Source organism: Megascapheus bottae, chromosome 22, assembly GCF_031878675.1.
Source record: "Megascapheus bottae isolate mThoBot1 chromosome 22, mThoBot2.hap1, whole genome shotgun sequence".
Lineage (NCBI taxonomy): Eukaryota > Metazoa > Chordata > Mammalia > Rodentia > Geomyidae > Megascapheus > Megascapheus bottae.
Genome location: NC_143530.1, coordinates 15,879,377 through 15,906,419, shown reverse-complemented (window position 1 = coordinate 15,906,419; position 27,043 = coordinate 15,879,377). Strand labels below are relative to the sequence as shown.

At 37.0% G+C, this 27,043-nt stretch overlaps 3 protein-coding genes across 3 annotated transcripts; 2 read left to right on the top strand and 1 right to left on the bottom strand.

The window, feature by feature from the left end:
• Window positions 1-3,182: 3,182 nt before the first annotated feature.
• Window positions 3,183-26,006, bottom strand: LOC150048072 (olfactory receptor 2B11-like). The gene is made up of 2 exons (XM_090355379.1): window positions 25,428-26,006; window positions 3,183-3,542 (listed from the first exon to the last, which is right to left on the bottom strand). The coding sequence occupies exons 1-2, from the start codon at window positions 26,004-26,006 to the stop codon at window positions 3,183-3,185; spliced, it is 939 nt and encodes a 312-aa protein (XP_090211505.1).
• On the top strand, window positions 10,979-11,917 carry LOC150048074 (olfactory receptor 2B6-like). The gene has a single exon (XM_090355378.1). It carries the CDS (start codon window positions 10,979-10,981, stop codon window positions 11,915-11,917), a length of 939 nt encoding a protein of 312 aa, XP_090211504.1.
• LOC150048073 (olfactory receptor 2B6-like) lies at window positions 18,180-19,118 on the top strand. Its single transcript, XM_090355377.1, has one exon. It carries the CDS (start codon window positions 18,180-18,182, stop codon window positions 19,116-19,118), a length of 939 nt encoding a protein of 312 aa, XP_090211503.1.
• Window positions 26,007-27,043: the final 1,037 nt, after the last annotated feature.

Here is a 27,043-nt window from a genome sequence, read left to right as displayed (position 1 = left end):
CACTTGAGCCACAGCATCATTTCTGGCTTTAGGGCTGTGTATGTGGCACCAAGGAATCAAACCCAGAGCTTCATGCATGCTAGGCAAGCACTCTACCACTAGGCTACACTCCCAGGCCAAAACTGGCATTTTCTGTTACCTGATACCTTTCACTAAAAGACTACCCTTTTATCATTTTAATAAATTATCATTTTGTTAGGATACCTTGCTCAAATAAAAAAGTAATAGTCTTTCTCTATCACCTCATAATTGTTAAAATGTAAAGAATCAGACAGTAGATAATCACCCACTCATTGGCCAAAAAACAACATGGTAATCCCTTCCAATATGCTGAATGTGGTGTAGGATGTTGATATTGGTTTCCACATTTATTCTTTTAGACTGTCTTCAAAAACAGTTACTTCTTCATTTTCTCCTACTTTTTTTTCCCACCTGGTCACCTTCCCCCAAGTTGGAAAGTTCATGTCCAACATAGTGTCTAGGAAGTATCACTGTTGAATTGGTTCATCCCTTGTCCCTCTTCCCTTCTCCAAATCAGATACATTTATACACAAGACAAAGGATACAGAAATCAAAAGCAGTGACAAAGGGAATATGCCAAAGGGGGAAAGAAAGAAACAAAGAAACAAAAAGAGAGAGGGAAAGAGAGAGAGAGAGAGGGAGGGAGGGAGGCAGGGAGGGAGGGAGGGAGGGAGAAATAACGATAATACAAAAAAAATTTTAAAAACCACCTCTCGTTTCATTTCTTGGAATTCATTGTGATAACATCATTGTATATAGTCATATGCACATAGCTATTGAGCCTTGTCTAGAGGTTAATTGGAGATGAGAGTTTCAAGTCTTTTTGGGCTTTCCTAGCAGAGATTTGCAATAGAGCAAAACCTTGATACACAAGACCATATAGTATGACGCTAAATGAAAGGATCTCTAGGATATAGAAACATAAGCCATATAATGAATGATTGTTGTCCTTAAGGTACTAGCTTATCTCGTATCTCTTTTGCTGTCCCTTGGTTATCTCATACTGTTACAGTATCTCACTTTGTTACCTGATATATCGGATATATTTGTATTTGGTTATTTGAAATTGGATAGGGAAGAGGGGAAAACAAGATGAGGGGTGGGGGTGGGGGGAGGGAAATGGGGACCTAGATATGTGAAAGGGTATCAATATGTGAATGAATGTACCTTCTACCTGCAATTATCATGTAACCCTTCTATTAATTACAATGAAAAAATATGAAAAAAACAAAAAAACCCAAATATTCCCTAAATATTACATTGAATGTAAAGCAATAAACAGGTTTCTCTTGCCATTTTTGAATGCTTGCACACAAATGGAAATAATAAAAAACATGTTGTTCCATGAAAAAAAAGAGAAAGAAAAAAAACTAAAGGGGCTTGGCTCAAGGATGGGTCAGTAGCCTTGAGCTGAAGAGCTCAGAGACAGCACCCAGGCCAGACCCACCCAAAAAAAAAAAAGTTTTCAAAAGAGAGAAAAAAAGTAATGGAAAGGGGGAGGGGGTGGAGAGAGGAAAATGGGAACAAAAAACATGAGAAGGGCTATAAGTGTGTTAGAAGTAATGCACCTACTGGCAAATGTAACTGTAACCTCTCTATACATTATCCCGACAATAAAAATTTTTTAAACAATGATAAAATTTAAAAAGTAATAAAAGGGATGATTTTGCTCAATGTACATTACATGTACATATGAAAATATCACAGTGAAACCTCTTGGTACAATTAATATATGCTAATAAAAAGGAAAATTGAATAGTGATGATATGTCACAAACTTCAAATTGTGATGAGTCTGGCTTACTTCTCTTAATATGACTTTTTCTAAGGCTTTCCATTTCCTTACAAATGGGGCGATGGTGTTCTTTCTGACAGCAGCATAGAATTCCATTGTGTATAAATACCACATCTTGTTGATCCTCTCATCAACTGAGGGGCATCTGGGTTGCTTCCATATCTTTGCTATGGTAAATAGTGCTGCAATGAACATCGTTGTGCTAGTGGATTTAGTATGTCCTTGTTTCTGGACAATTGGGTAAATGCCAAGTAGTGGAATTGCTGGGTCATAGGGGACTTCTGTTTAGTCTTTTAAGGAATTGCCACACTTCTTTCCCTAGTGCTGACACGTCATTTTTACGTGTGTCATTTCTTACTCATGTGCCTTTTTGACATGTATTTTTGTGGACATGCATGTCAGAAATGACACATGTGCCAGTGATACTAACATGCATGTCAAGTCTGGCACGTGTGTCATTTCTGACACATAAGTCTTCTCTGGCTCATGTGTTTTTCATATCTGCTTATGTTATTCCTATCTGCTTAGGAGTCTGAAATCTGAGGATTATTGTCCAAAGCCAGCCTGAGCACTAAATCCAAAGTCCATGACACTCTTATCTCTGATTAACAACCAGAAAACTGGAAGTGACATGCTATGTCTCAAGCAGTATGGTGGTAGCTTGAAGGGCTCAAGTGCTCTGTTGTGTAGCAACTCCTTTGTACAATTACTTAATCATAAAAATTTAAAAAGGAATCTTGTTGAAAGTTGCCTGAACCTATGCTTTATTCTGTTGATTATAACATTAATGATAAATGATTAAAGTAAAAATACAAAACACCACCGACTTACATGTTAATTTTTAGAAAGTCTTCTGAAAAAAGGAAAAACTTTCTGTGGACTGAGGTTAGTAAGCTTACAAAATTCAATACACTTTAATAGCATAATAGCAAAGAACACATTGCAAAGAATGTTCAAAGCACCAAGCTCTTCCACTGAGATATGAATCAACTCATCAAAGCACTTAATTGGATTCATTCAGTATAGGAATGCCATTGGTGAATGGTTGCTACACTATTTTTACAAGGAATAGACAAATCTAATGAACTTATTTTTTATAGAGCCAATGTTCAAACTCCTTAACACTGTTACGATATCAACTTGAAGCCAAGAAAAGGAAATTGTTTTAATACTTCTTCATAAATGTGTACATAACCTGATGAATATTAGCTGAGTTTGATCCATATCTTAAGTTATTTTAAAGAATGTAGGAAATGGGATATGTGTTTCAAGAATATATAGGATGAGACTTGTAAGATAAGAATAAGTCATTAGAGAGACCCATATAAACCTTATTGAAAAATTATACGATTCAATGTCCACAGTTGTCATTTGGAACTGATGACTCTCCTTCCCAGTCTGCCTAAAGCCCCTTTGACATCCTTATTCCTCAGGGTGTAGATAAAGGGGTTGAGGGTTGGAGTCACCACTCCATAGAAGAGAGCCATGAACTTGGGCTGGTCTCTAGTGATGGAGGAGGGGGGCTGAAGGTACATGCTAATGGCTGGGCCATAAAATAAGAAAACTACAATGAGATGGGAGGAACATGTTCCAAAGGCCTTTTTCCTTCCCTCAGAAGATTTCATCTTCAGTATGGCACATCCAATACTAGCATAAGAAGCAAGGATTAAACATAGGGGAAGGGCTAGCATAAAAATACATACCACAGAGAGAATGAGTTCATTAGCCTCTTTTTCACCACAAGCAGCCACTAGACCAAACTCCCAGCCCCCATCTCAAACTGTTTTAATACAAATAAGAAACCATGAATCATATCTCAGTTAGACCAATGATTCCTATTATCAATTTCCTGTCTGTCTCTTTCTTTTCATTTCTATATTTCTAATACTATTCTTTACATTACTATTTATGTACTACTCCACATTGTCAAAAGAGTTTATAATTATTTTCATAAATTTATCTGTTCTCTGTGTATACTAAATCTTAAAGTCTACTCCACTATTCCTGAAAGCATAACGTCAACAACTACAAACTGAATTTCCCATTCAGATATATAAAATTCATTTGGCATTTCTGTATTGTTAAATATTTAAATTATTTGACTTGTCCATTATAAATAATACATAAAGAATTCAACACACACGAATCCAGCTCAAAATGTCAGCCTATGTTCTTAAAAATTGTATTTCTGGCTCAATTTATACATTTCTTAGAAAACCTAAACATTAATACACAGTGTCAAATGGCACTGCAAAAATTGTGTAGCATTCCACATTTGCACAGCCTCTGTACATAGCACATGAGAGTTCATGGCCCTTTCCTAACTCTGAGTTATCTTTTAAGACATTTGCCAACTTGAGTACAGAAATATTATCTGGTTCTTGTTTTATTACTTAGAGTACTTTAAAGAGTATTTATTTTTCACGTGTGGAAAATAAATGATCATAAATATTTAATTTTCCTCTTCCATACACACACACACACACACACATTTTCTAGATGAATGATGGAGTATATTTACTTGCCCTATTGTATGCACACTTGGTTGCTTAATTTGTTTTCCCAACAAAGTACAAACAAAAAATGTGTGGGTGATGAACTTAAAATCTGTGTTTTCTCTCTCTCTACCAGTCAAAATGATGTAAGAGACTTCCTAGTGACTCTGAGCCAGATTGATAACAATGTAGAGCTCTACATTGATAGACAAGTAGCACCAGTGAAAAGTAAACTTTGATTATTTCCAGCAGCTGGAAGTTGAGAAGTTTTTATTAATGAGGTCTAACATAGCGTGTACTCCTAATTATAGAAGGTTGTAAGACTAGTGGGATTCTCATGTCAATGAAATACAGAGTAAGAGACACCACATAAGGATCAGGGGCCTGGTATTGAACATGAAAGCCAGTGGGTCCTAGTGGCTCACCTGTAATCTGAGCTACTCCAGACGCCGTGTGCTAGAGATAGTGGCTCAAAGTCAGCCTTGGCAGGAAAGCCCATAAGATCCTTAATCTCCAGCGAATCATCAAAAGGCTGGAAGTGATGGGCCAGGAGTGTAGCCTAGAGGTAGAGTGCTTGCCTAGAACGCACAAAGACCTGGTTTGACTCCTCAGTACAACATACAAAAAGAAAGCCAGGAGTATTGTGTGGCTCAAGTGGTAGAGCCCAAGGACAGTGCCAAGGTCCTGAGTTCAAGCTTTTGCTATGAATGTGGTACCGAGAAATTGAACCCCTGGTCTCTGTGCATGCTAGGCAAGCACTCTATTACTAGACCAAAATCCCAGCCCTCCCTAAAGATTTTTAATAACAACTATCTACCTGGAATTTGCATTTGCTAGGTATTCAAATTAATTTAGATATAATTGAAAGCATGTAGGAGAATATGTGTATAGGTTGTATGCAAATGTGCTATTTTATATAAGGAATTAAGACTTTCTGGATTTCCCTAACTAGGGCCCTAGAATCAATTTCCCCATAAATAAATCCTACTTAAAGTTAATGTTCAATGTCATGCCTCTCTGAAATAGAAAAAAAAATTTAGAATTTATCTGAAGCCATGAAAGACCCAAAGCAATGTGGAGCAAGAACAGAGCTAGAGTATCAAACACCTGGCTTCAAAATATGCTGACAAGTACAAGATGCAATAAAGCATGATAAATATAAACAGATACAAAAGCCAAATGGAAAAACCAGAAATAAGTTCACACGCAATCAAATAACTTTTGATCATCTTGACAAGAGTGTACATACGAGCAAAACCATATTCCTTTAAAAAGTGGTACTGGGAAAACTAGATATGTGCAGATACATGAATGATACTGGATCCACTGCTCCTCTCATAAACAAAAATCAATACAAAATGCATTAAAGTCTTAAACAACAACAACCAAAAGAAATTCTAAAAGTACTAGAAGAAAACACAGGAGAAATACTCTGTGACACTGATCTCAGCACTGGACCATGATGTAAAAGCATAGGCAACAAACAAACAAAACATAGGTCATATATAAAGTGTCCACACAGCAAAGAAATAATCAGCAAAGTGAACAGACTGTCGACAAAGTGAGAAAAAGAATTTGCCATCTGTTTGTCCAATAAAGAAATAGTAGCTACCTGGTCCCTTACACCTAGTAATAAGTTACTTGGTGGTTAGAAAAGTCATAGCTATTAAGGGAAGATAGAGTTAGTGCTCTACTTCATGAAAGGTGATGATTGTTTAAAATCGTGTTAGGGAAAATAGCTAGAAAATATTTTGAATATCTTTATCATAAATAAATGATAAACTAGATGATAGATAATTATTCTTAGCTAATCAACACACAGTATATATTACATTCAAACACCATACTGTACTAATTATATATAATATATTGTATATAAAATATATAATATAATATATAATAAGAATAAGTGAAATATTTGCATTTCTACATAGATAAATAAGTAAAATATAAAGTGGTCAGTGGCAAGAAATTGAAATCATTTAAAAACACATCAAACAATAGGAGACATTTGCTTCCAGTACAATTCAATACATAACTAATTGTACTTTTTTTTTTTTTTTGCCAGTCCTGGGCTTGAGCTCAGGGCCTGAGCACTGTCCTTGGACTTTCTCAAGGCTAGAACTCTACCACGTGAGCCACAGCACCACTTCTGGCTTTTTTTTATGTATGTGGTACCAAGGAATCGAACCCGGGTCTTTGTGCATGCTAGGCAAGCACTTTAACCACTAGGCCAAACTCCCGGCCGACTAATTGTACTTTTTATAAAGAACTCTGTCCCAAGGAACATTCTCTGTTAATTCAACTGAGACAAACATATATAATGGTCTGTTAGAAAACCATTCCCAAGCGATTTTAGAAATAGCATACAAATAGAAAACACAAAAAGGAATTACACGTATTTTCTAGTATGGTCTTCAAATATCATGTCTTTTCTTTTTGAAACCCTTCATCACCTGAAAACAAGTAAGTTTTTAAGCTAATTCTTAAATATTAGACTCATCTACATGGTTAGGCTTCTTAGTTCACATATGAAAAATTGTAATAAATTTCATCCTATATGCTTGAAGAATAATTATGAAAAATGGAAAGTAAAGTGATTAGTTTTATAGATTGTACATTTTTTCACTGACTTTCCTTGTTGTCTTTAGTAGTACAAATGAATTACCCTTTACCAGAGCAGTTTATGAATACAGTGCGTCTTGATCAGTGTCATCTCTTTTCAGCATTTTCACCTGTCCCACCTCTACCCACCCTTTCCCTCACTCTTCTTAATTTTGTAGGAGATACACTTTTTGACTACATTCTCCCCCTCTTCTCTTTATCTACCCTTTACCCCTTGACCCCACTCCATCCCTTTAAAGAACCCACTCCCTGGTGTTTATTTTGTTGAACTTTGCCTTTGCCTTTCTAAAGAATTACACTGAGTTCTCACTTGAGTCTACTGGATTTCAGTTAATACATTTGTGCACACTTGCCCAACACCCACTGTATTTACTTATGAACATCCTTAAGAAAGGCTCTATTGTGCAGATCCTGGCCCTTAGGATGAATGTGAAAGACCGAGAACATTTCATTTCGAAGGATCTTTTCTAAACTTAGAAAATAACTACTTCAGTGGCTTGTTGAACAAGCTTATTTCTTTTCATGACATATTCTCTTTTTGATCTCTCACAACAGGAAAATCACCTAAATTTAATACTTTTATTTACAATCATGAATCAGAGCAGGCTCCATTTGATAAAATGGAATAAAAGCTCCCACTGGACAAGAGTAGCATTGTGATTGTTGTAAGATAAGCAAGGGAATAAAGCAATATACCAGATCAAACCAAATTAGTCACTGAATGCCATACAAACTAAAGTTTTGAAAAGCAGACAGATCCTCAAACAGATCAGCAGTTGTTAAAATGTGAGTTTAATGTCCACCTGAGTTGGCAGAATAAGAAAATCCTCTTTGGTTTTTACATTATAAAACCACCACCATCATCATCATCACCTTATACAGACTGACTTTAACCAGTTGTCTTTCAAACGTCCTGTTTCCTCCTTTTTGTTACAAAATGGATGGTTCATTATTGTTATCCAGTAAGCATTATTGAATAAAGTCTATACTGATTCATAAACTGCATAGAAAGCTATAGAGCTATAACTAAATATGTTATCATTTAATCTTTGGACAGGAGTGATGATCTTTCTCAAGAAAAAGCTACAAGTAACCCAGTAAATAATAAGGAACATAATTTAAAAACATAATAATTTAATGAAATTGCTGAAAGAATAATTTACTGATCACAGCCATTAATGGTAAGTATAAATAATTATGAAGAGTTCGTAGAGGAAAGTCTAGAATTGCTCTAAAATTTTGAAAGATAGCTGGGTGCTGTTGGTTCAGCTAGTCAGGAAGCTGAGATCTCAGGGTCACAGCTCAAAGCCAGCCTGGGCATAAAAGACCCCATGAAACTCTATCTCCAATTAACCACCAGAAAACCCAAAGTGGTGCTGGGGCTCAAGTAGTAGAGCACTAGCCTCTAGCTGAAGAACTCAGGAACAACACACAGGCCCAGAGTTCAAGCCCCATGACTGACCAAACAAACAAAAAACAAATGAATAGGCAATAGGTGTCATAGATCAAATATAAAATAATGTGGGGAGATTTGGGATACCTAAATATTTATTTTTGCAATTTAATTCATGTCATGATCATTTCATATCCCAACTGCAACATAGAATTTTTACCATATAAACAGGCTGATAAATATCTAAACATTTGCTACAATAACATCTTGAATAATATAAAGTAAGTTGTATGCCTATCATACACAAAACTCTGGGTTCTCTTCCTAGCACTATAAAAAAAAAAGTTAGGTCCAATAGATCAGTCATGCTCATTCAGAAAACATGATTAGAGACGTTCTCTGTTTTTTAATCTTGAAACTAGTCTAAACTTTTGGGCTGGATATCTCATTACTTCCTATAAGGCATTCACAACTATTTGCTATTTATAAATTTCTCAGTGAGTATCAGGATATAGGAATGAGTGATTACAGTGAAATATACAGAATGAATTTTATTTATCGTAAGTTTTGAGCAGGTATTAAGAATACAAACCTTTATGGAGATATTTGACAGAGATTGCTAGGATTCTTTGGGATCATTACGGTTATTGGACACTTCTGTCTAGGATATTGTACAATCAGACATGCACTGATATTGTACAATCACACAATTGCACTGAGTCACTTTGTGTGGCATGTCACAGCATAGTTTTGAACATTCAGTGAAAAAATATCAAAATGTGCTTAGGAACCATAATAATTGAACTGGCTTGCAGAGTCACTTAAAATTTTGTCTCTGAACGCTATCTTTACTTTCCATCCAAAGATCACACTGAAGATGTGGCTTTCATGAAGCACTTCACCATTAAAGGGTTTGTACAATATATTTTAAAACCTCATTATTTAATATAATTGCCTCTTTCTTGCTGAAAAACAAAGGAATATGTATGTCCTTAAAATGTAAAATAGCTTGTGGATCTGAATAACTCTGAACTGAGATATTGGTTTATCCAATTACCTTGTTATCTAATTACCTGGAGTTCACAATTCCAGGCTTAATTGTACATGGTCAGTGGTCATAATACTGCCACCTCCTGTTTAAAAAATAACTAAGAAAATAAAATTCCTATAAGTTATATGAATTTATTCAACTTCAATATATAAAATCAAATACTCAAACTAAGTAATCATGCAAGAAAAAAATTACATGGAAGTTAAATCTTTGAGCTTGGAAAACCTTCTGATTGTTTTCAACTGCCTCTATTTGTAAGGGAGTAAAATGCTAGTTGAAAGTTTTCTGAATATTTGTTCAGTTCCAAATAGCTTAGTAGATTAAGAACAAAGAATGTTTAATTCCCTATGGATGTAATTATTGCACTGAGTGACTGAAATTGGACAGTATTTTTTTTTAAATTTAATTTTATTGTCAGGGTGATGTCAGAGGTTACAGTTACATATATAAGATAGTGAGTACATTTCTTCTCAAACATTGTTACCCCCCTATACAGTATTGTCTCTTTTTTGTATTTATCACACAATTATTAAAGCACAATTATTCCCAAATTTTAGGAGATATTTCATTACTGTTCCATTTCTTTTTTATTTTATTTTATTGTTGGGGTGATGTATAGAGGCTACACAGTATTTTCTTAAAATGTTTTTGATACCTTCGTGGTTTCTTCTATGTCTCCTCAATAATTTAACAGTACAATAGTCAACATGCATGGCACACCTATTCCATAAAATGCCTGAGTATATGAAGTAATATTTGGGCTGGGAACCGTGGCTTCATGGTAGAGTGCTTGCCTAGCATGCATCAAGCCCTGGGTTCAATTCCTTTGTACCTTATAAACAGAAAAGGTAAGAAGTGGTGCTGTGGCTCAATTGGTAGAATGGTAGCCTTAAGCAAAAGAAGCTCAAGGACAGTCCCCAGGTGCTGAGTTCAAGCCCCAGAATTGGCAGGTAAGAGAGGGAGAGGGAGAGGGAGAGGGAGAGGGAGAGGGAGAGGGAGAGGGAGAGGGAGAGGGAGAGAGAGATCAACTGCGTATCGTCCTAATTTTTATAAAGTCCAAGTTTGCAAAACATTTTTGCCAGTTTTCAAAGTCCAGTAACTTCTTTTCATTCAATCTCAAACAAAATATCATGTCAATAGATTTATTATACAGAGGAATAAATTTCACTTCAGAGTATCGATGCTATTTGTTGAAGGCAGCAGATTTTAATTGCTAGTGTTTCAAAAAGAAATGAGATGGGGCCGGGAGTTTGGCCTAGTGGTAGAGTGTTTGCCTAGCATGCACGAAGACCCGGGTTCAATTCCTCGGTACCACATACATAGAAAAAAAAAAGCCGGAAGTGGTGCTGAGGCTCAAGTGGTAGAGCTCTAGCCTTGAGAAAGTCCAAGGACAGGGTTCATGCCCTGAGCTCAAGTCAGCACTGGCAAAAAAAAAAAAGAAATGAAATGAGTTGGTGCGAGACCACTGATACTATTTCCCAGAGAGTCATGACAGTCTATCTTCCATCCTTGGATAAGAAATACATAATAGCGTATCACTGTGCCTCATAACTTCTTCTTCTTTCCACTTCTGTACCACAGGAAAAGCAAAAAGCAAAGATGGCATTCATTAATGAAAGTCATCCTCAGGAGTTCATTCTGTTAGGTTTTGCTGACCTGCCTTGGCTAGAACTTCCCTTATTTGCAATTCTTCTGGTAACATACCCTATCGCCATGATGGGAAACGTCGCCATCATCCTGGTGTCCAGGTTAGACCCCCGGCTCCACAGCCCCATGTATTTCTTCCTCACCAACCTCTCCTTTCTGGACATGTGCTACACCACCAGCATCGTCCCTCAGATGCTCTTCAACCTGGGAAGTTCTAGGAAAACCATTAGTTACGTGGGGTGTGCACTTCAGCTTTACTTATTCAGCACAATGGGAGCCACAGAATGTCTTCTGCTGGCCATTATGTCCTTTGATCGCTACGTGGCCATCTGCAGACCTCTGCATTACAACCTCATCATGAACCAGCGGCTCTGCATCCTATTCGTGTCCATTCTGTGGCTGTGTGGATTGACCTATGCTGTATCAGAAGCCACTCTTACATTACAGTTGCCCCTGTGTGGCATCAATCAACTGGATCACTTGTTGTGTGAGATTCCAGTTCTGATCAAGACTGCCTGTGGGGAAAAGGATGCCAATGAGCTTGCGCTGTCTGTGGCATGCATTTTTATAATAGCCGTTCCTCTATGCTTAATTCTTGCCTCCTATGCTACTATTGGGCATGCTATATTGAAGATCAAGTCTTCTGAAGGAAGAAAGAAAGCTTTTGGTACATGCTCCACTCACCTCATTATAGTTTCCTTATTTTATGGCCCAGGCATTAGCATGTATCTTCAGCCCCCATCTTCCATCTCAAGGGACCAACCCAAATTTATGGCTCTTTTCTATGGAGTCGTCATTCCTACACTCAACCCCTTTATCTACACCCTGAGGAATAAGGAGGTGAAAGAGGCCTTAGGTAACCTGGTGAGAAGCATCTTTAGTTCCAAATGACAGCTCGTAAACATTCAGTGAACTTATCTGGACTTCCTTCATGACTCATTTTTGTTTCATAATCTAATCTCATGTAGCATATTTTCTGAAAAATATGGAATATTTCTAATAATCATTTGAGGATGGTGTTCAGATAATAAGCAACAAAATGGGATCACCTTTGTGGAAATATGTGAACATAGTTCTGTTCTGGCTCTTCTTGCTCAAGTAGTGATTAAGTTTCACCTTCGAAAGCACATCATTCACAAAAACATTGGCTGATGTTTGTATACAAAGCCAAAAACAAACTGCAGTCTGTATGATGCTAGAATGCAAAGAATCATGAATTTCATACATTATCTTCAATTACCTGTCTAGTATTTTGCAAAGAAGACATTACTATTCTTTTTTAACACTTGTTTCCATTTCCTGAAACATATAATTCTTGCTTAATGAATGAATATGGTGTATTTATGCTTACGTAATATATACTGAAATATTAAAATCAGTTGAATAAACAGAATGAATTGAATATTTTAACACTTCTTTAAAATATCGTAAGAATGAGCCCTCCAAATTAGTGAGAATGATGGGAAATGTTTCTGCGCATGAATTTGAACAGGCAGAATGCATTTTGATCCAAAAAGATCAGTACTAGAAAGAAAGTATGGTTCTGGAAAGAAAAGCAGCTTGCTTACTTTAGTGAGTAAATTGAGTAACTATTTTTATTTAAATTTGGGGGTTCAAACAACACACTACACTGTAATCATTGATTAAAAGTACTAAGATTCAAAAAAAAATAAAAGTACTAAGATTCAGTGTAAGAACTAAAACACCACTTTATTTTTGTGCTACTCCAAAATCCTTACGTCAAGCCTTAACTTCCAACACAATTGCATTAAGAGAGAAATATACAGGAGATGATTATTTCATGAGGACTCCTCACTTATAAATGGGATGAAGGTCATTATGAAAGTGGGTTGACACAGTTTTTCCTTGCATGTCCCTCTACCATCTGCCAAGTGAAATCACAGTGCTCTGGGCCTCAGAAAGATGCAGCAGTGAGTTACCATATTGGAATTGAGACTGGATCCTTATCTAGAACTGTACAAAGTAAGTTGCATATACATTAATCAGTTTCTGTTATTTTGTTACAGCAGAACAAATGGACTAAGAAGATTAAAAATGTAAACAAATATTGTACAAAATTGGCTATAAATTATTGGAGAAAAAATTATGGACTTGGAGGTTAGATGGTGTGAAGTTCTTGTGTTTAGAATTCCACATACACATAGTTAAGAAATGAGCACTAAGTTTGATACAGGTAGTGCACACCTGCAATCCTGGATACTTGTGAAGCCAGGAACAATAATATTGCCATTAGAAGCTTGCTAAGGCAGAAAAAATTAATCTCTAGTGATGAAAATAGTAAATATGTAGATTGGTAGACAGATGATATATACATACATACTTATATACATACATAGGAACGTGCATACAGGTAGAAGCCATAATATTCTAAACCTCATTTTTTTCATAGTTGCACCAACAGTTACAAGGCTACTAGTTCATCATCCTATTCTGAGAGGATGTAAATAAATGTAAACCAGGACTGTAATCAGCATGATTGCTATTAATTCAATGTATTTTCAAACTGTGGTATTCAGAATTCTAATACCCTGGTGGAACCCAAGAGGCCACAAGAGCATAAATATTGAGTAGAGAAGCACTAGATTACTGGAACAAATACATGTTGGATTTTGCATGAAGAAAGGATAGTAAATAGAAATAGATAAATATCATAACTTGAAAAGGAAATACTTTATCAATATTACTATTTCAGTATGTATTTTGACTAAATGCTCAGATTTTTATCTGAACAGATTTAAGTTATTTAAGTCACATAAACACAAAATGCAACTTGAATGTGCCATGAATATTCAATAAGTCATTTAAGAATGTATTCATCATCTAAAGTCCAAACTTCCTTATATTTGTTAAGATTTTAACCTCACATAAATTTTTTTACTATTTGAAGGCAGTGAAAAATACTTTAAATTTCTAGGTATGTTAAGGACTAAACATCATCATAACAAGATTTAACTATTTTACAAACATAGGGAGCTAATGCTCCCTTTAGAATCACTTTATTTCACACAATATCCATCACTCTTCATTTTGTAACACCACACCTCCCATAGAACAGCCATCAAATTGGATATGAACCACATTATGTTGATATTTACATTTCCTTAACCCTTCCATATTGATTTGCTTTCAATAGACTCTACCAGTTTTACACTTTTGTAAGTTCTACTTGATCATGAACTATAGAATGCAAAAAAGCTCAAAAACAAACTCAGGAATATGTTTTGGGGACATTCAGTATATATAATTCCCCAAAATTGAGAATTAAACATATTTTCTAGGGGCAGATACAAATCTTCTGTTATATATAGAAACCTTATAACAGAATATGACTCACTCCCTCTGTGTGTGTGTGTGTGTGTGTGTGTGTGTGTGTGTGTGTCCTTCTGAGAGAACATTGTAATAAAGAACAGGTATAAGCCGGGTGTGTGGCTCAGGCCTATAATCCTAGCTACTCAGAAGGCTGAGATCTGAGATCGAGGTTTAAAGCCAGCTCAGGCACTAAAATCTGTGAAACTCTTATCTCCAATTAACCACCCCAAAACCGGAAGTGGCACTGTGGTTCGAGGGTTAGGGTGACAGCCTTGAGCTGAAGAGCTTAGGGACAACGCCCAAGCCCAGAGTTCAAGTCCCATGATTGACAAAAAAAAAAAAAGAACAGGTATGAGAAAGACCATTCATAAATATTATAAAGCTGGCATGAGTTAGTGATTGTTTCACACACTTGGTATTCAAAATCTTACATAAACTTTTAAGAACCCTTGAAGACACATATTATCCAGTGTTGAGGAACAATGAAGTTGTGCTTCACTGATTATTTTTCTTCCTTTCTGTGCATTAACAAATATAAATGGGATAAATATAAATGGGATAATGTGATTTACTATAGTAAATCATTTCCAATCAACCAGCAAATTGCTATAAGTGGAGCTATAGCACAGAAGCTCAGAGACAGAGTCCAGGCCCTGAGTTTGAATCTCAAACTGGCACGTATACAGCAAAAGTACTTAGTCTAATATATCATACTATGAGAATTAATGAAAACAAACTATTCAGAGATTTCTGATTCTATTTATTCAAATTAATTCATGTTTTATTTTGTACTGTTTGTGTATTTATTTACCTCTTTGTTTATTATTATTGTCTTGCTTTAAAATAAAAATTTAGGGGCTAGGAATGTTGCTTAGTGGTAGAATGCTTGCCTAGCATGCATGAAGCCCTGGGTTTGATTTCTCAGTACCACATGAAACAGAAAAAGTCAGAAGTGGTGCTGTGGCTCAAGTGGTAGATTGCTAGCCTTGAGCAAAAGAAGCTCAAGGACAATGCCCAGGCCCGGAGTTCAAACCCCAGAACTGGAAAAAAATCAAAATTTAGTGTTTTGTGAAATTAAATGCACTTGTTCCCCTCCATTTAACATGAGATTTGCTCTGATCCTCTAACCATTAAGTAACTAATTGTACAGAAACGTTTTCATTAACACCGTTTTCCCATGGAACTCTCTCCGCTGTCTCCTCTGGGATAAAGATACATGAATGGCCTATGTGAAATAATGCCCAAGAGATCTCAAGAAAATTCATACTAATAATGTGCCATAAAGCATTCTTGCTGTCTTCTACTGTTGTCTTGCTAACCTCCTACCCACCACAGCTACTGTATTAACTGAAACACTAATGGTTCTGAAGCCAATTCTTAAAGATGCATCTGTGGACCGTAGTTTCTTGAACTGAAAAATCCAAGCATATTCCTTTGGTTCCTTTTTACTGAAGAACCTTTATAAAATAAGGTAAGAAAAAAACACTTGTTTTTAAAGCTTAAACATTTTGAGGAAGGTATGATTAAGTGTAGATCAATGTCTTATACAAATACACACATAAAGAATTTTTTTAATTCACCAAGTGTGCACTAAACTTTGGAAATACCAACTTAGTGGCTTTGAGAATGCCGTGAAATAGAGAAGATCAAAACTGCCCGGTGGCTAGAAGAATATAATCTGACACCCTTTACAACTAAGTGACTTACAGAGCAAGGAAGCGATGTTTCAATGGTAATTGTTAGAGTTGATATACAGAGGATTTATAATTACATGAATCAGGAAATGAGTGATGAGTACAATTCTTTTTGAACTGTGTCTCCTCTTCTGTCACTCTCTCCAAGTTTTTCCTTCCTGTTCCCACCCAGAAGACATCCTGGTCGTTTTCCAGATAGTGTCTAGTGAACAACACTGATGTAGTTGTTCATTCTTGTTCCACTTTCTATGCGCCCTCTCTTACCCTCTCAAATACAAACTGACAAACAAGACAAAAGCAAAAGAAAGCAAGAACAGCAACAAAGGCAACTAAAAAATGTCTCATTTCCGTTTCTTGGAGTTCATTTTATAGAATATTATTTTATATGATCATTTGCACACAGCTTTTGAGCCTTTGTTCACCACTCCTATGCATATTCTCCTTTGGTCTCAAGTGTGTGACTATCTAGAGTCCTATATAATTTATCATGCTCCAGTGTATATGTGTGTGTATATATATATATATATATATTTAAACCATTCTCTGTGTTTTCTTGTAGATTTATAAGCACATTCTAGTTACCACAAATGAGGGAAACCAGACAGCCCATGTTTCTTTGGCTCTGGCTTACTTCATTTAATATAATTTTTCCAAGTCTTTCTATGTCCTTACAAATGGTACAATATCATCCTTTCTGATAGATGAGTAGAATGCTTTTGTGTATATGCACCATATTCTATTTTATTTCTTTCTTTTTTATTGTTGGGATAATATATAGAGGGGTTACAGTTACATTTGTCAGGTCTACCATATTTTCTTGATCCATCCATCCACTAAAGGACATCTATGTTGATTCCATATCTTGGCTATAGTAAACAATTCTGCGATGAACATGGTTGTGCTAATGGCCTTAGTATGGACTGGTTTATGGTCTATTGGATAAATGCCCAAATGGTGCTGGCAAAAATGCAGAAAACTGAAGCTAGATACTCATATATCATCTTGCACCAGAATCAACTCTAAATGGATCAAAGACTTCAATGTAAAGCCAGATACTGTGAAAATATTGTAGGAAGGGGTAGGGGAATCCCTAGGCCTTCTAGGCATGGAGCAAAACTTCCTAAATCACGATCCAGAATCATAACAAATCAAAGAAAGACTAGATAAAAAGGACTGCATCAAACTGAAGAACTTCTGAGTGGCAAAGGACAGAACCAGCAAGATAAATAGAAAATGGGATGTAGGTAGCTCAGTGATAGAGTACTTGCCTAGCATATGTGAAGTCCTGAGTTTGATTTTTAGCACCAAGGAAAAAATTAAAACAGAACCCTTCTTTAAAAAAAGATAACTAGGAAGAACAGAATGGGAGAGAATCTGCATTAGCTATGCAACAGATGAGAAGGGCCTCATATCTAAAATATCCAGGATATGGAAACAAGAAGTTTATCATTGTGATTGTTGCTCTTAATGTTATTTCTTTCCTCTTTTATTCCCCTTATGGTTTATCTCGTGTTGTTACTGTATCCAACTTTGGTACCTGGTATAGTGTTAAGCCATTCTCAGGAGGCCATCTCTACTATGCCAAAGGCCTAGAGACAGAAAACCATAGCATCCTTTTAACTATCCCTTGGCTGGTTTTTGTAGCAATAAAAAGGAAAATAAGGCGCCAGGATTTTGGCCAAGTGGTAAGGTGCTTGCCTAGCATGCACAAAGACACGGTTCAATTCCTCGGTCCAGAAGTGGTGCTGAGGCTCAAGTGATGGAGTTCTAGCCTTGAGAAAGTCCAAGGACTGTGCTCAGGCCCTGAGCTCAAGCACAGGACTGGCAAAAAAAAAAGGAAAATAATTGTTTTTTGGGAGTTTCCAAAGTATGTTTACATGGACTTTTCATTCAATCCTCAATAAAAGCTAAAGCAATTATCCACTGCCAGGCTTGTTGAAAAGAAGAAATTCACCCTAGAATGAATAGTAATTGGCATACATAAATCATATTAGTATTAGTAGCCCCACATATTTTTGGATCCCTTCTTCCATGAGTACATAATGGAGGCATAAATCATGTTATATCCCTATTCATGACTCTCCCTTTTTTTTTCACATCCTTATTTTAGGTGAAACAAGTTGGAAAAAATGTCAGCTATTAATGAAACTCACCCTGAAGAATTCATTCTACCAGGCTTTTCTGAACAACCCTGGCTAGAGCTTCCTCTGTTCATTCTTCTCCTGATAGCATACCCTATGTCTATAATGGGAAATATCACCATAATTCTGGTGTCCAAATTAGACTCCCAACTCCACAGTCCCATGTATTTCTTCCTCACAAATCTCTCCTTTCTGGAAATTTGTTACAGCACCAGTGCTGTCCCACAAATGCTGTATAACCTGGGGAGCTCTAAGAAGACCATAAGCTACATTGGATGTGCAGTTCAGCTATATTTCTTCAGCACAATGGGAACCACAGAATCTCTGCTCTTGGCTATTATGTCTTTTGACCGTTACTTGGCCATTTGCAGACCTCTTCACTACCCCCTCATCATGAATCACTGCTTCTGTACCCTACTGGTGTCCATGGGGTGGCTGTGCGGAACTATCTATGTAGTCTTTGAGGTCACTGTCGTATTACAGATGCCCCTGTGTGGCAATAATAAGCTGGATCAATTGTTTTGTGAGATCCCAGTTCTAATAAAGACTGTCTGTGGAGAAAAGGAAGCTGCTGAGTTCGAACTCTCTGTAGCATGCATTTTTATAGGGGTTATTCCTTTATGTTTCATTTTTGCTTCCTATGCTAGTATTGGACGTGCTATGTTGAAGATAAAATCTTCTGAAGGAAGGAAAAAGGCCTTTGGGACATGTTCCTCTCATCTCATTGTAGTTTTCTTATTTTATGGCCCAGGAATTAGCATGTACCTTCAGCCTCCATCCTCCATCTCTAGAGACCAACCCAAGTTCATGGGTCTCTTCTATGTGGTTGTGACTCCAACCCTCAACCCCTTCATCTACACCCTGAGGAATAAGGATGTCAAGGGGGCTTTAGGAAAACTGGGCAGGAGCATCTTCTGTTTCAAGTGACAGTTTGTAGACAAAAAAAATGTACTTAGTGGCCAGGAGCACTTTAGCCTACTGCTAAAGTTCATGCCTAGCATATATGAAGCTGTGGGTTCAATCCCTCAGTACCACATATACAGAAGAAGCCTGGAGTGGTGCTGTGGCTCAAATAGTAGAATGCCAGCCTTGAGAAAGTCCAAGGACAGTGCCAAGGTCCTGAGTTCAAGCACCAGGACTGGCAAAAAAATGTATTTAACAATTAGAATGGATGTTTTGGTTTTATTTGTCATAATTCATTCTTGTATTATACTATCTCGTGTTACATACTATTCTCATAAAATATACATTTCTTATATTATTGAATTCTAATAAAGTATTATTCACATAATATTTTTAGGATGACTAATTCTAGTCTTCCCATATACTGAAATAAGTATGTACCAGTTTAAAAATTAAAACAGCCAGGCACTGGGTTTTTGCCTATAATATTAACTATTCAGGAGGCTGAGATTTGAGGATTATAGTTTGAAACTAGCCCCAGCAGGAAAGCCTGTGACACTTTCCTCTCCAATTAACCACCCCTCTCCCCCCAGAAACAGAAGTAGAGGTATGGCTCAGTTGGTAGAGTGCTAGCCTTGTACAAAAATGCTCACGGACAGCTCCCATGAACTGCTATAAAAAATGAAAAACTAGTTCATTCTTTCAACCTAATCTTCACAATATTTGTCAATGGTTTTCCATCACTTGAGAAACATTCCATCGTTAGAGAATTATGAGTATAACTTTGGCTACTCTTCATGTTCTGGCTGCTTGGAATAAAGCATGAATCCGATCTTGTAGTAGCTCTCCAGTAGATTTGTTTAGTCCACCAGGTTGACTATAGCTAATGGCAATATGCTATTGACAGAGTCTAAGTGAATATGCATGTTTTCAACACACACACACACACACACACACACACACACACACACACACACACACACAAATCAGCCCTGTGAAGTAATGCATACGTTAACCATTTGATTTATTCACTATACAATAATCATGTTCTCAAAATACTGTTTCACACATGGCAATGATAAGTGATTTCCTTGACAATTGGCTTAGTGGTAGAGTGCTTGCCTAGCAATTCCTCGGTACCACATGAATAGAAAAAACCTGAAAGTGGTGCTGAGGCTCAAGTAGTAGAGCGCTAGCCTTGAGAAAGTCCAAGGACAGTGCTCAGGCCCTGAGCTCAAGCCCAGGACTGGCAAATAAATAAATAAATAAATAAATAAATAAATAAATAAATAAATAAATAAACTGAAATAGGGAAAATGATCTCAATTTACAATAGAGAACTGTGTCACCCTGTACACACACCAAACTACTTATGGAGGCAAGTTTAATAAAGGAAGCATTTACAAATTAATAGGAAAAATTGGGGACACCGGTCAAGTCTTTTCATAGATATCATTAATGAACTGCCTTGACGCTACCAATATTGGGGCGCTTGTTGCCAAACTAATGCCTAGAATGACAAAACATATATTGGAAATCAGATCCACAAGGCCACCTAGTGTACCAGTGACCATTGGTTGAACAACAGAGGAAGCTTGGTATGTTTTGGCTAGGAAGCCATACCTCAGACTCACTATGCTCTACCCTCTAAATCTCAGATGAACACATCAGAAATCAGAGATTGAGAAAGCCTATTGATTCACCCTTCTGAGAACACAGTATAGAAACTATTTATTTTTTAAGTATGGAAGCCCAGGGACCAGGAGTGTGGCCTAGTGGTGGAGTGCTTGCCTAACATGCAGGAAGCCTTGGTACTACATACATACAAAAATCTGAAAGTGGTACTGTGGCTCAGGGGTAGAGTGCTAGCCTTGAGAGAGCTCAAGGACAGTGCCCAGGCTCTGAGTGCAAGTCCCAGGAATGGCAAAAAAAAGTATGGAAGCCTATTTCTTTCTAAAATGAAGTCTAATTTTGCCCCAATATACCAGATCAAACCAAAATGCAGTCACTTTTGCTAAAACATTAAGATAAATCAGTCCAAAGCAGCCCAGTTTCTCCTGAAAAGGTAAGATACTGGTCTGTTTGACATAATGAAAAAGGACTATGTGCTCCATTTTACCCTCCCTCCATGCTCACCCCCAAATAATAACAATCTAAAGTGACAGGAATTAACATTTTCTGTTGTTTTATTTCCTTATCCCCCAACTTGAAAAGCCCCTTTTTTGGCCAGGAATTGCCCTTTCTGGTTTTTGGTTTGGTTTGGTTTGGTTTTTGGTTTTTGGTTTTGTTTTGCTTTTTTTTTGCCAGTCCTGGGGCATGAACTCAGGGCCTGGGCACTGTCCTTGAGCAGTTTTTGTTCAAGGCTAGCACTCTGCCACTTTAGCCACAGAGCCACTTCCAGATTTTTCTGAGTATGTGGTACCAAGGAATCGAACCCCGGGCTTTGTGCATGCTAGGCAAGCACTCCACCACTAGACCACATTCCCGATCTGCTCTTTCTGTTTTGAACAATGGAAGCTTTACTGAATCACAAATTATGAAAAAGGTAAATAGGTCAGTTGTTATTGTAAATAAATCTGTTATTTTTGTCCCTTCACAAAATGTATATCATATTGGGGAAAAAGAACAGCTCTAGTGCATGACAGAGCATCTGAAATAGTGGGAAATGCCAGCAAATGCACAATGTTGTAGAATATAGACTCCTCGAGTACAAATGACTATGCTGAGATAAGGAAAAGAAATCACAGCTCCAAGGAAGAAATTATACAAAGGAACTCTTATTCATACCCACTAAGATATATACTTGACTTCATTTTTCAATAGAATATACTCATGAATGTTACATGCAATTTTTGCATCTCAGCGTCATCTACAAAGTCAACTAATACAGTATACATGTGTGGGAACAGATACAGGAGGAATAGGGAGCCAATTTCTTGATGGTTCTGGAATTTTAATTCAGTTTCACCATTGTTAGAAAAATAATTGATTGGTTGATCCATGCCTCCAGTCCTTCTTTACTCTAGTCATTTTGGATACAGGGCTTTATTTTTCCCTCAAACTGACAAGAACTCATGAAAGATTCCCTGGAGAGATCATTGTATGAGGTTTTGCTAGCCTACCTTGGCTAGCACTCCTGTTACTCTTCTAATAATATAATGCCATGGCCATGATGAGAAATATGGCCTCATCCAGGTGTCCAGATTAGACTTTCATCTCCACAGCCTCATGTTTGGAAACCTGTGTTATACCACCAGTAGGTCCCTCAGATGTTGTCTAACCTGGGGAGCTCTAAGAAGACCATCAGCTACATGCGATGTGTGGCTCAGTACGTTGGGAGCTATGGAATATCTGCTCTTGGCTCCTCTGTCTTTTGATGACTATGTGGTCGCCTGCAGACCACTGCAGTATAGCCTCATAGTAACCAATGCTCCTGCATCGTATTAGAGTCCTGACTGAGTGAAGTTCCCTGTGCTGTCTTTCCAGGTCACTCTCACATTCCAATGGTTATTTAGTTGCAATAACAAACTGACCCATTTGTGTTGTGAGATTCTGGTTCTGACAAACATTGCCAGTGGTGAGTTTGAAGGCCAATGAATTGCTTTCCCAGTTGCATACATTTTTATAGCAGCTGTCCCTCAAAACTCAGTTTAAATTTCTTGCAGTTCCTTACAGTATCATTCTTTTTGATGGATGAGTAGAATTCCATTGTCCATACATACCATATTTTGTGGATTCATTCATTCATTGAGGGCCGTCTGGGCTGACCCCATATCTTGGCTATGCTTAAATAATACCATAATAAATATGGTTTGTAGCTTTAATGATACCTTGACTGTACTCTATTGTATAACTGTCCAGAAGTGGAATTGGGATAAGGGAAACCTTCATTCTGCTTTCCAGAATGGTTAAACGAGTTAACTGGAGATAAGCTATCCAAGCTGGCTTCAAGCCACAATTCCCACATTTCATGTCTCAGTCTTCTAAGTACTTAGGATTACAAATGTAAGCACCCAGCACCTGACCTATTATTCTTATAATTCCTCAGCATCCAGCTATCATAAACCCTCTTGAATTAAGTAACCTTCATAATCCTAAACTCTAGTAACAAAATTGAGCTACTAGAGAACAGGGTGATTGAAAAACCACTCAGGACAACATAGCTGTGATTCATAGCTTTCTGTGTTTATATCCAAACTAAAATGACTATTTGTCTTTATGCAATACTAACATAGAATAGCTTAATTGGTCCATAGTAATTAATCTATCATTATATATCGTAGAATTTTAGTTTTTATTTGCCTATATATCTGTGTGAAAATTTTTAGACATTTCCTAGCAATGAGTCAGTCTACCAATTCAGTTTCCTAGTTTTTTCAAGGACCATTGGTTCAAAGAGTTGTGCAATACCAGATGGCCTGGAATTTTTCAGAGGAATTCTGGATTTACAGTTTATTCTCATGTAGAATAGCATGACTTTTCATCCAGTAGTTTTTTTAGATCTTAATTATATCAGATTTATCACTAAAATCTTAATAACTTCCCACTTTAAAGTATTTATTTCACACTTCATGCTGAATTCACAACATATTAATTCAACAGCATGTAATTCTTCCATCCATTAATTTATTTTATCTTAGATTTCACTAATCTCATGAGCTAGTTTAAACTTTTTGGTACTTCTAGCTATGTGTTTTAGCACTTTCAATTGCAGCAAATTTCATACTTCTTACATCCAAATTGTCAGCAACAGGTACTCATATTGTTTAACCAATACATAACTATGTATTATAATGTTTTCTTTTTCAAGTTTAATCTTCTTTTCCATTTTTTTTGTCAGTTGTGAGACTTGAACGCTAGGCCTGGGTGTTGTCCCTGAGCTCTTCAGCTCAAGGCTGCTACCATACCCCTTGAGACACCGTGCCACTTTGGGTTTTCTGGTGGTTAATTGGAGATAGGAGTCTCATGAACTTTAGTGGCCGGGCTGGCTTTGAACCACAATCCTCAGATCTCAGCCTCCTGAGTAGCTAGGGTTACAGATGTGAGACACCATGCCCAGCTACTTTTTTTTTTACTTTTATAAGATACTTCTTCTTATTTGAATTTATACACAAAAAAATTTTCAGGTAGTCAAAATTCATATCACTTCCTAGTTCTTTCACTGGTTCAGAAGACACAAAATACTTCAAAGAAATTACTCAAAGCTCTTCCCTTTTTTATTCTGTTCCTTTCAATTTTAGCAATACTTTCAGTAGTTCTCCACACAAAATTACTGCATATCATATGTTCAGCAAAAAATGTACCTTGCAAGGAGCAAAAGCATCCATATACATTGAAATAAAATGCATAGAACACAGGGTGTTTTTTTTCAAAGCTATGACTGATGGACAAGAAGGATCTGTACAGACATGCTGCTTCGCGATTTGGGATGAAATATCTCAAGTGACACATGTAGAAAACCTCCTAGAGAATGCTGGTAATGCTTTTATGATAAATTAATTACTTATAATTAAATCATGTTATTTTAAATAATCAATAGAATCATATTCAATTTATATTATGAATATTTTGTTACTTAGTAAAGTGAATTTTCCACTGTTTGCTAACTCAAATAGAATTTTTTAATTATTTTACCTTGTGCGATATGAGCTCTGGGCCTTTTGCTTGTGATCTTTCTTGTTTCTAGCTAATTTTGAGAGACAGTCTCATGTTTTCTGTCAAGATGGACTTTAATGAGAATCTTTTTCTCTGCTTCTTAAATAGCTAGAATTACTAGGTCACACACATGCAAGACTTACATCTTATTTGTAAAATATTCACAGCAGAATGACATAGTGATGCAAAGTAGCTAAGTACAGTACTAACTGATGTGATTCTAGATCACATACACAAGAAGACACATTTTAAGAGAAGAACAAGGGCTTTATAATAAAAACCTGAGTGTTAAAATTTTAAATTAATGTTTACAAACTTTTGCTTTGAATGGGACATGCTCCTCACCAGCTTACATACTGCCCCCTTCACGTCCTTATTCCTCAGTGTGTAGATGAAGGGGTTGAGGGTTGGAGTCACCACTCCATAGAAGAGAGCCATGAACTTGGTCTGGTCTCTAGTGATGGAAGAGGGAGGCTGGAGGTACATGCTAATACCTGGACCATAAAGTAAGAAAACCACAATGAGATGAGAGGAACATGTTGCAAACGCCTTTCTCCTTCCCTCAGAAGATTTAATGTTCAGTACTGTACGTCCAATGCTAGCATATGAGGCAAGTATTAAGCACAGAGGAACAGCTAGTATAAAAGTGCATACCACAGACAGTGTGAGCTCACTAGCCTTCTTCTCCCCACAGGCAGTCTTTATCAGGACTGAAATCTCACATAACAAGTGATCCAGTGTATTTGTGCCACACAGGGGCAGCTGTAACGTGAAAGTGGCCTGTGACACAGCTGCTATCACTCCACACAACCACACAGTAGACACCAGTAGAATGCAGAGGCGCTGGTTCATGATGAGGGTGTAGTGCAGAGGTCTGCAAATGGCCACATAGCGATCAAAGGACATAAGAGCCAGCAGCAGACATTCTGTGGCCCCCATGATGTGAAAGACATAAAGCTGAACCGCACAGCCCATGTAGCTGATGGTCTTCCTAGAGCTCCCCAGGTTGAAGAGCATCTGAGGGACGATGCTGGTGGTGTAGCACAAGTCCAAAAAGGAGAGGTTGGTGAGGAAGAAATACATGGGGCTGTGGAGCCGGGGGTCTAACCTGGACACCAGGATGATGGTGATGTTTCCCATCATGGCCAAGGGGTATGTGAGCAGAAGAACAATGAAGAGAGGAAGCTCCAGCCAAGGTCTGTCAGCAAATCCTAGTAGAATGAACTCCTCAGGGTGACTTCCATTAATAAGAGTCATTCTCTTCAGTGTTTTTTTTTCTTCAGTTTTTTTCCTACAACAATTGGGTAGCATTAACAAAGATAGCATAGAGAGAGAGGACAAAGCTTGACATGTAAGCAACATGACATATAAAATGGAATGGTAACATCAGTCTGAAATTCCACCAAGGATCTGCCACCAGACCCTGACACAAAAAATTAAAGCAAATTAAATAAGGAATGCAGTCCCTTCTCACAGAATTTCTTCTTCTGTAGGCAAGTATGTCAATAGCTGAAGTACTAAGGCAGTGGTAGTATAAAATAACATAAGGGGCGGGGAGTTTGGCCTATGGTGGAGTCCTTGTGTTGCATGCACAAAGACCAGGGTTCAATCCTCCCGTACCACATACATAGAAAAGCTGGAATGGTGCTATGGCTCAAGTGGTAGAGCACTAGCCTTGAGGAAAGCCCAAGGACAGTACTCAGTCCTTGAGTTTAGTCCCCAGGACTGGCAAAAATAATAAAATAAAATAAAATAAGAAGGACATAATCAGCAAAATAGATGTGGTCACTTTGATTTAGTTACTTGGAAAATTATATCTTTTCAAAAAAAAGTATGTCTTCTATACAGGGAAAGAAACTGAATTTAGGGGTAAGGGGGAAGCTATGTCGTGTATTTTAAACTAATTTTAAAAACTAATTGTGTCTTGTTTGCAGAATTGCTAGCCACCCACTAATGTTGAACATTGGAAATCTTAAGGCCCTAAACATTCTTCAAGGAGAGTTTATTTTTGCATTATATACTTCTCCATAGTTATTTAGCCAAACATTTGATGTCTAATATTTTATGTTGAATTTTCATTGCTGATCTCTTCTGTGGATAATTTTATGAATTACATTATTTTTTCTCATTTCATGTATTTTTTTTGTTTATGTGTCACTGAGAAATTGATCCCAAGGCCTTCTGCATGCTAGGCAAGCACTCCCTGCCACTAAGCCACATTCCTAGCCATTTCATTCATTTTTAAATAGTTATTATAAAGGGGAATCACAGAGGAGTTACAGTCACATAAGCCA

Coding starts and splice junctions, on each gene's coding strand:
- LOC150048074 (XM_090355378.1), top strand. CDS start 10,979: ATGGCATTCATTAATGAAAGTCATCCTCAGGAGTTCATTCTGTTAGGT.
- LOC150048073 (XM_090355377.1), top strand. CDS start 18,180: ATGTCAGCTATTAATGAAACTCACCCTGAAGAATTCATTCTACCAGGC.
- LOC150048072 (XM_090355379.1), bottom strand. CDS start 26,006: ATGACTCTTATTAATGGAAGTCACCCTGAGGAGTTCATTCTACTAGGA. Junction 3,543..25,427: donor CTGCCTGTGGGGAGAAGAAG/GCTAGTGAGCTC, acceptor GGTGAAAAAGAG/GCTAATGAACTCATTCTCTC.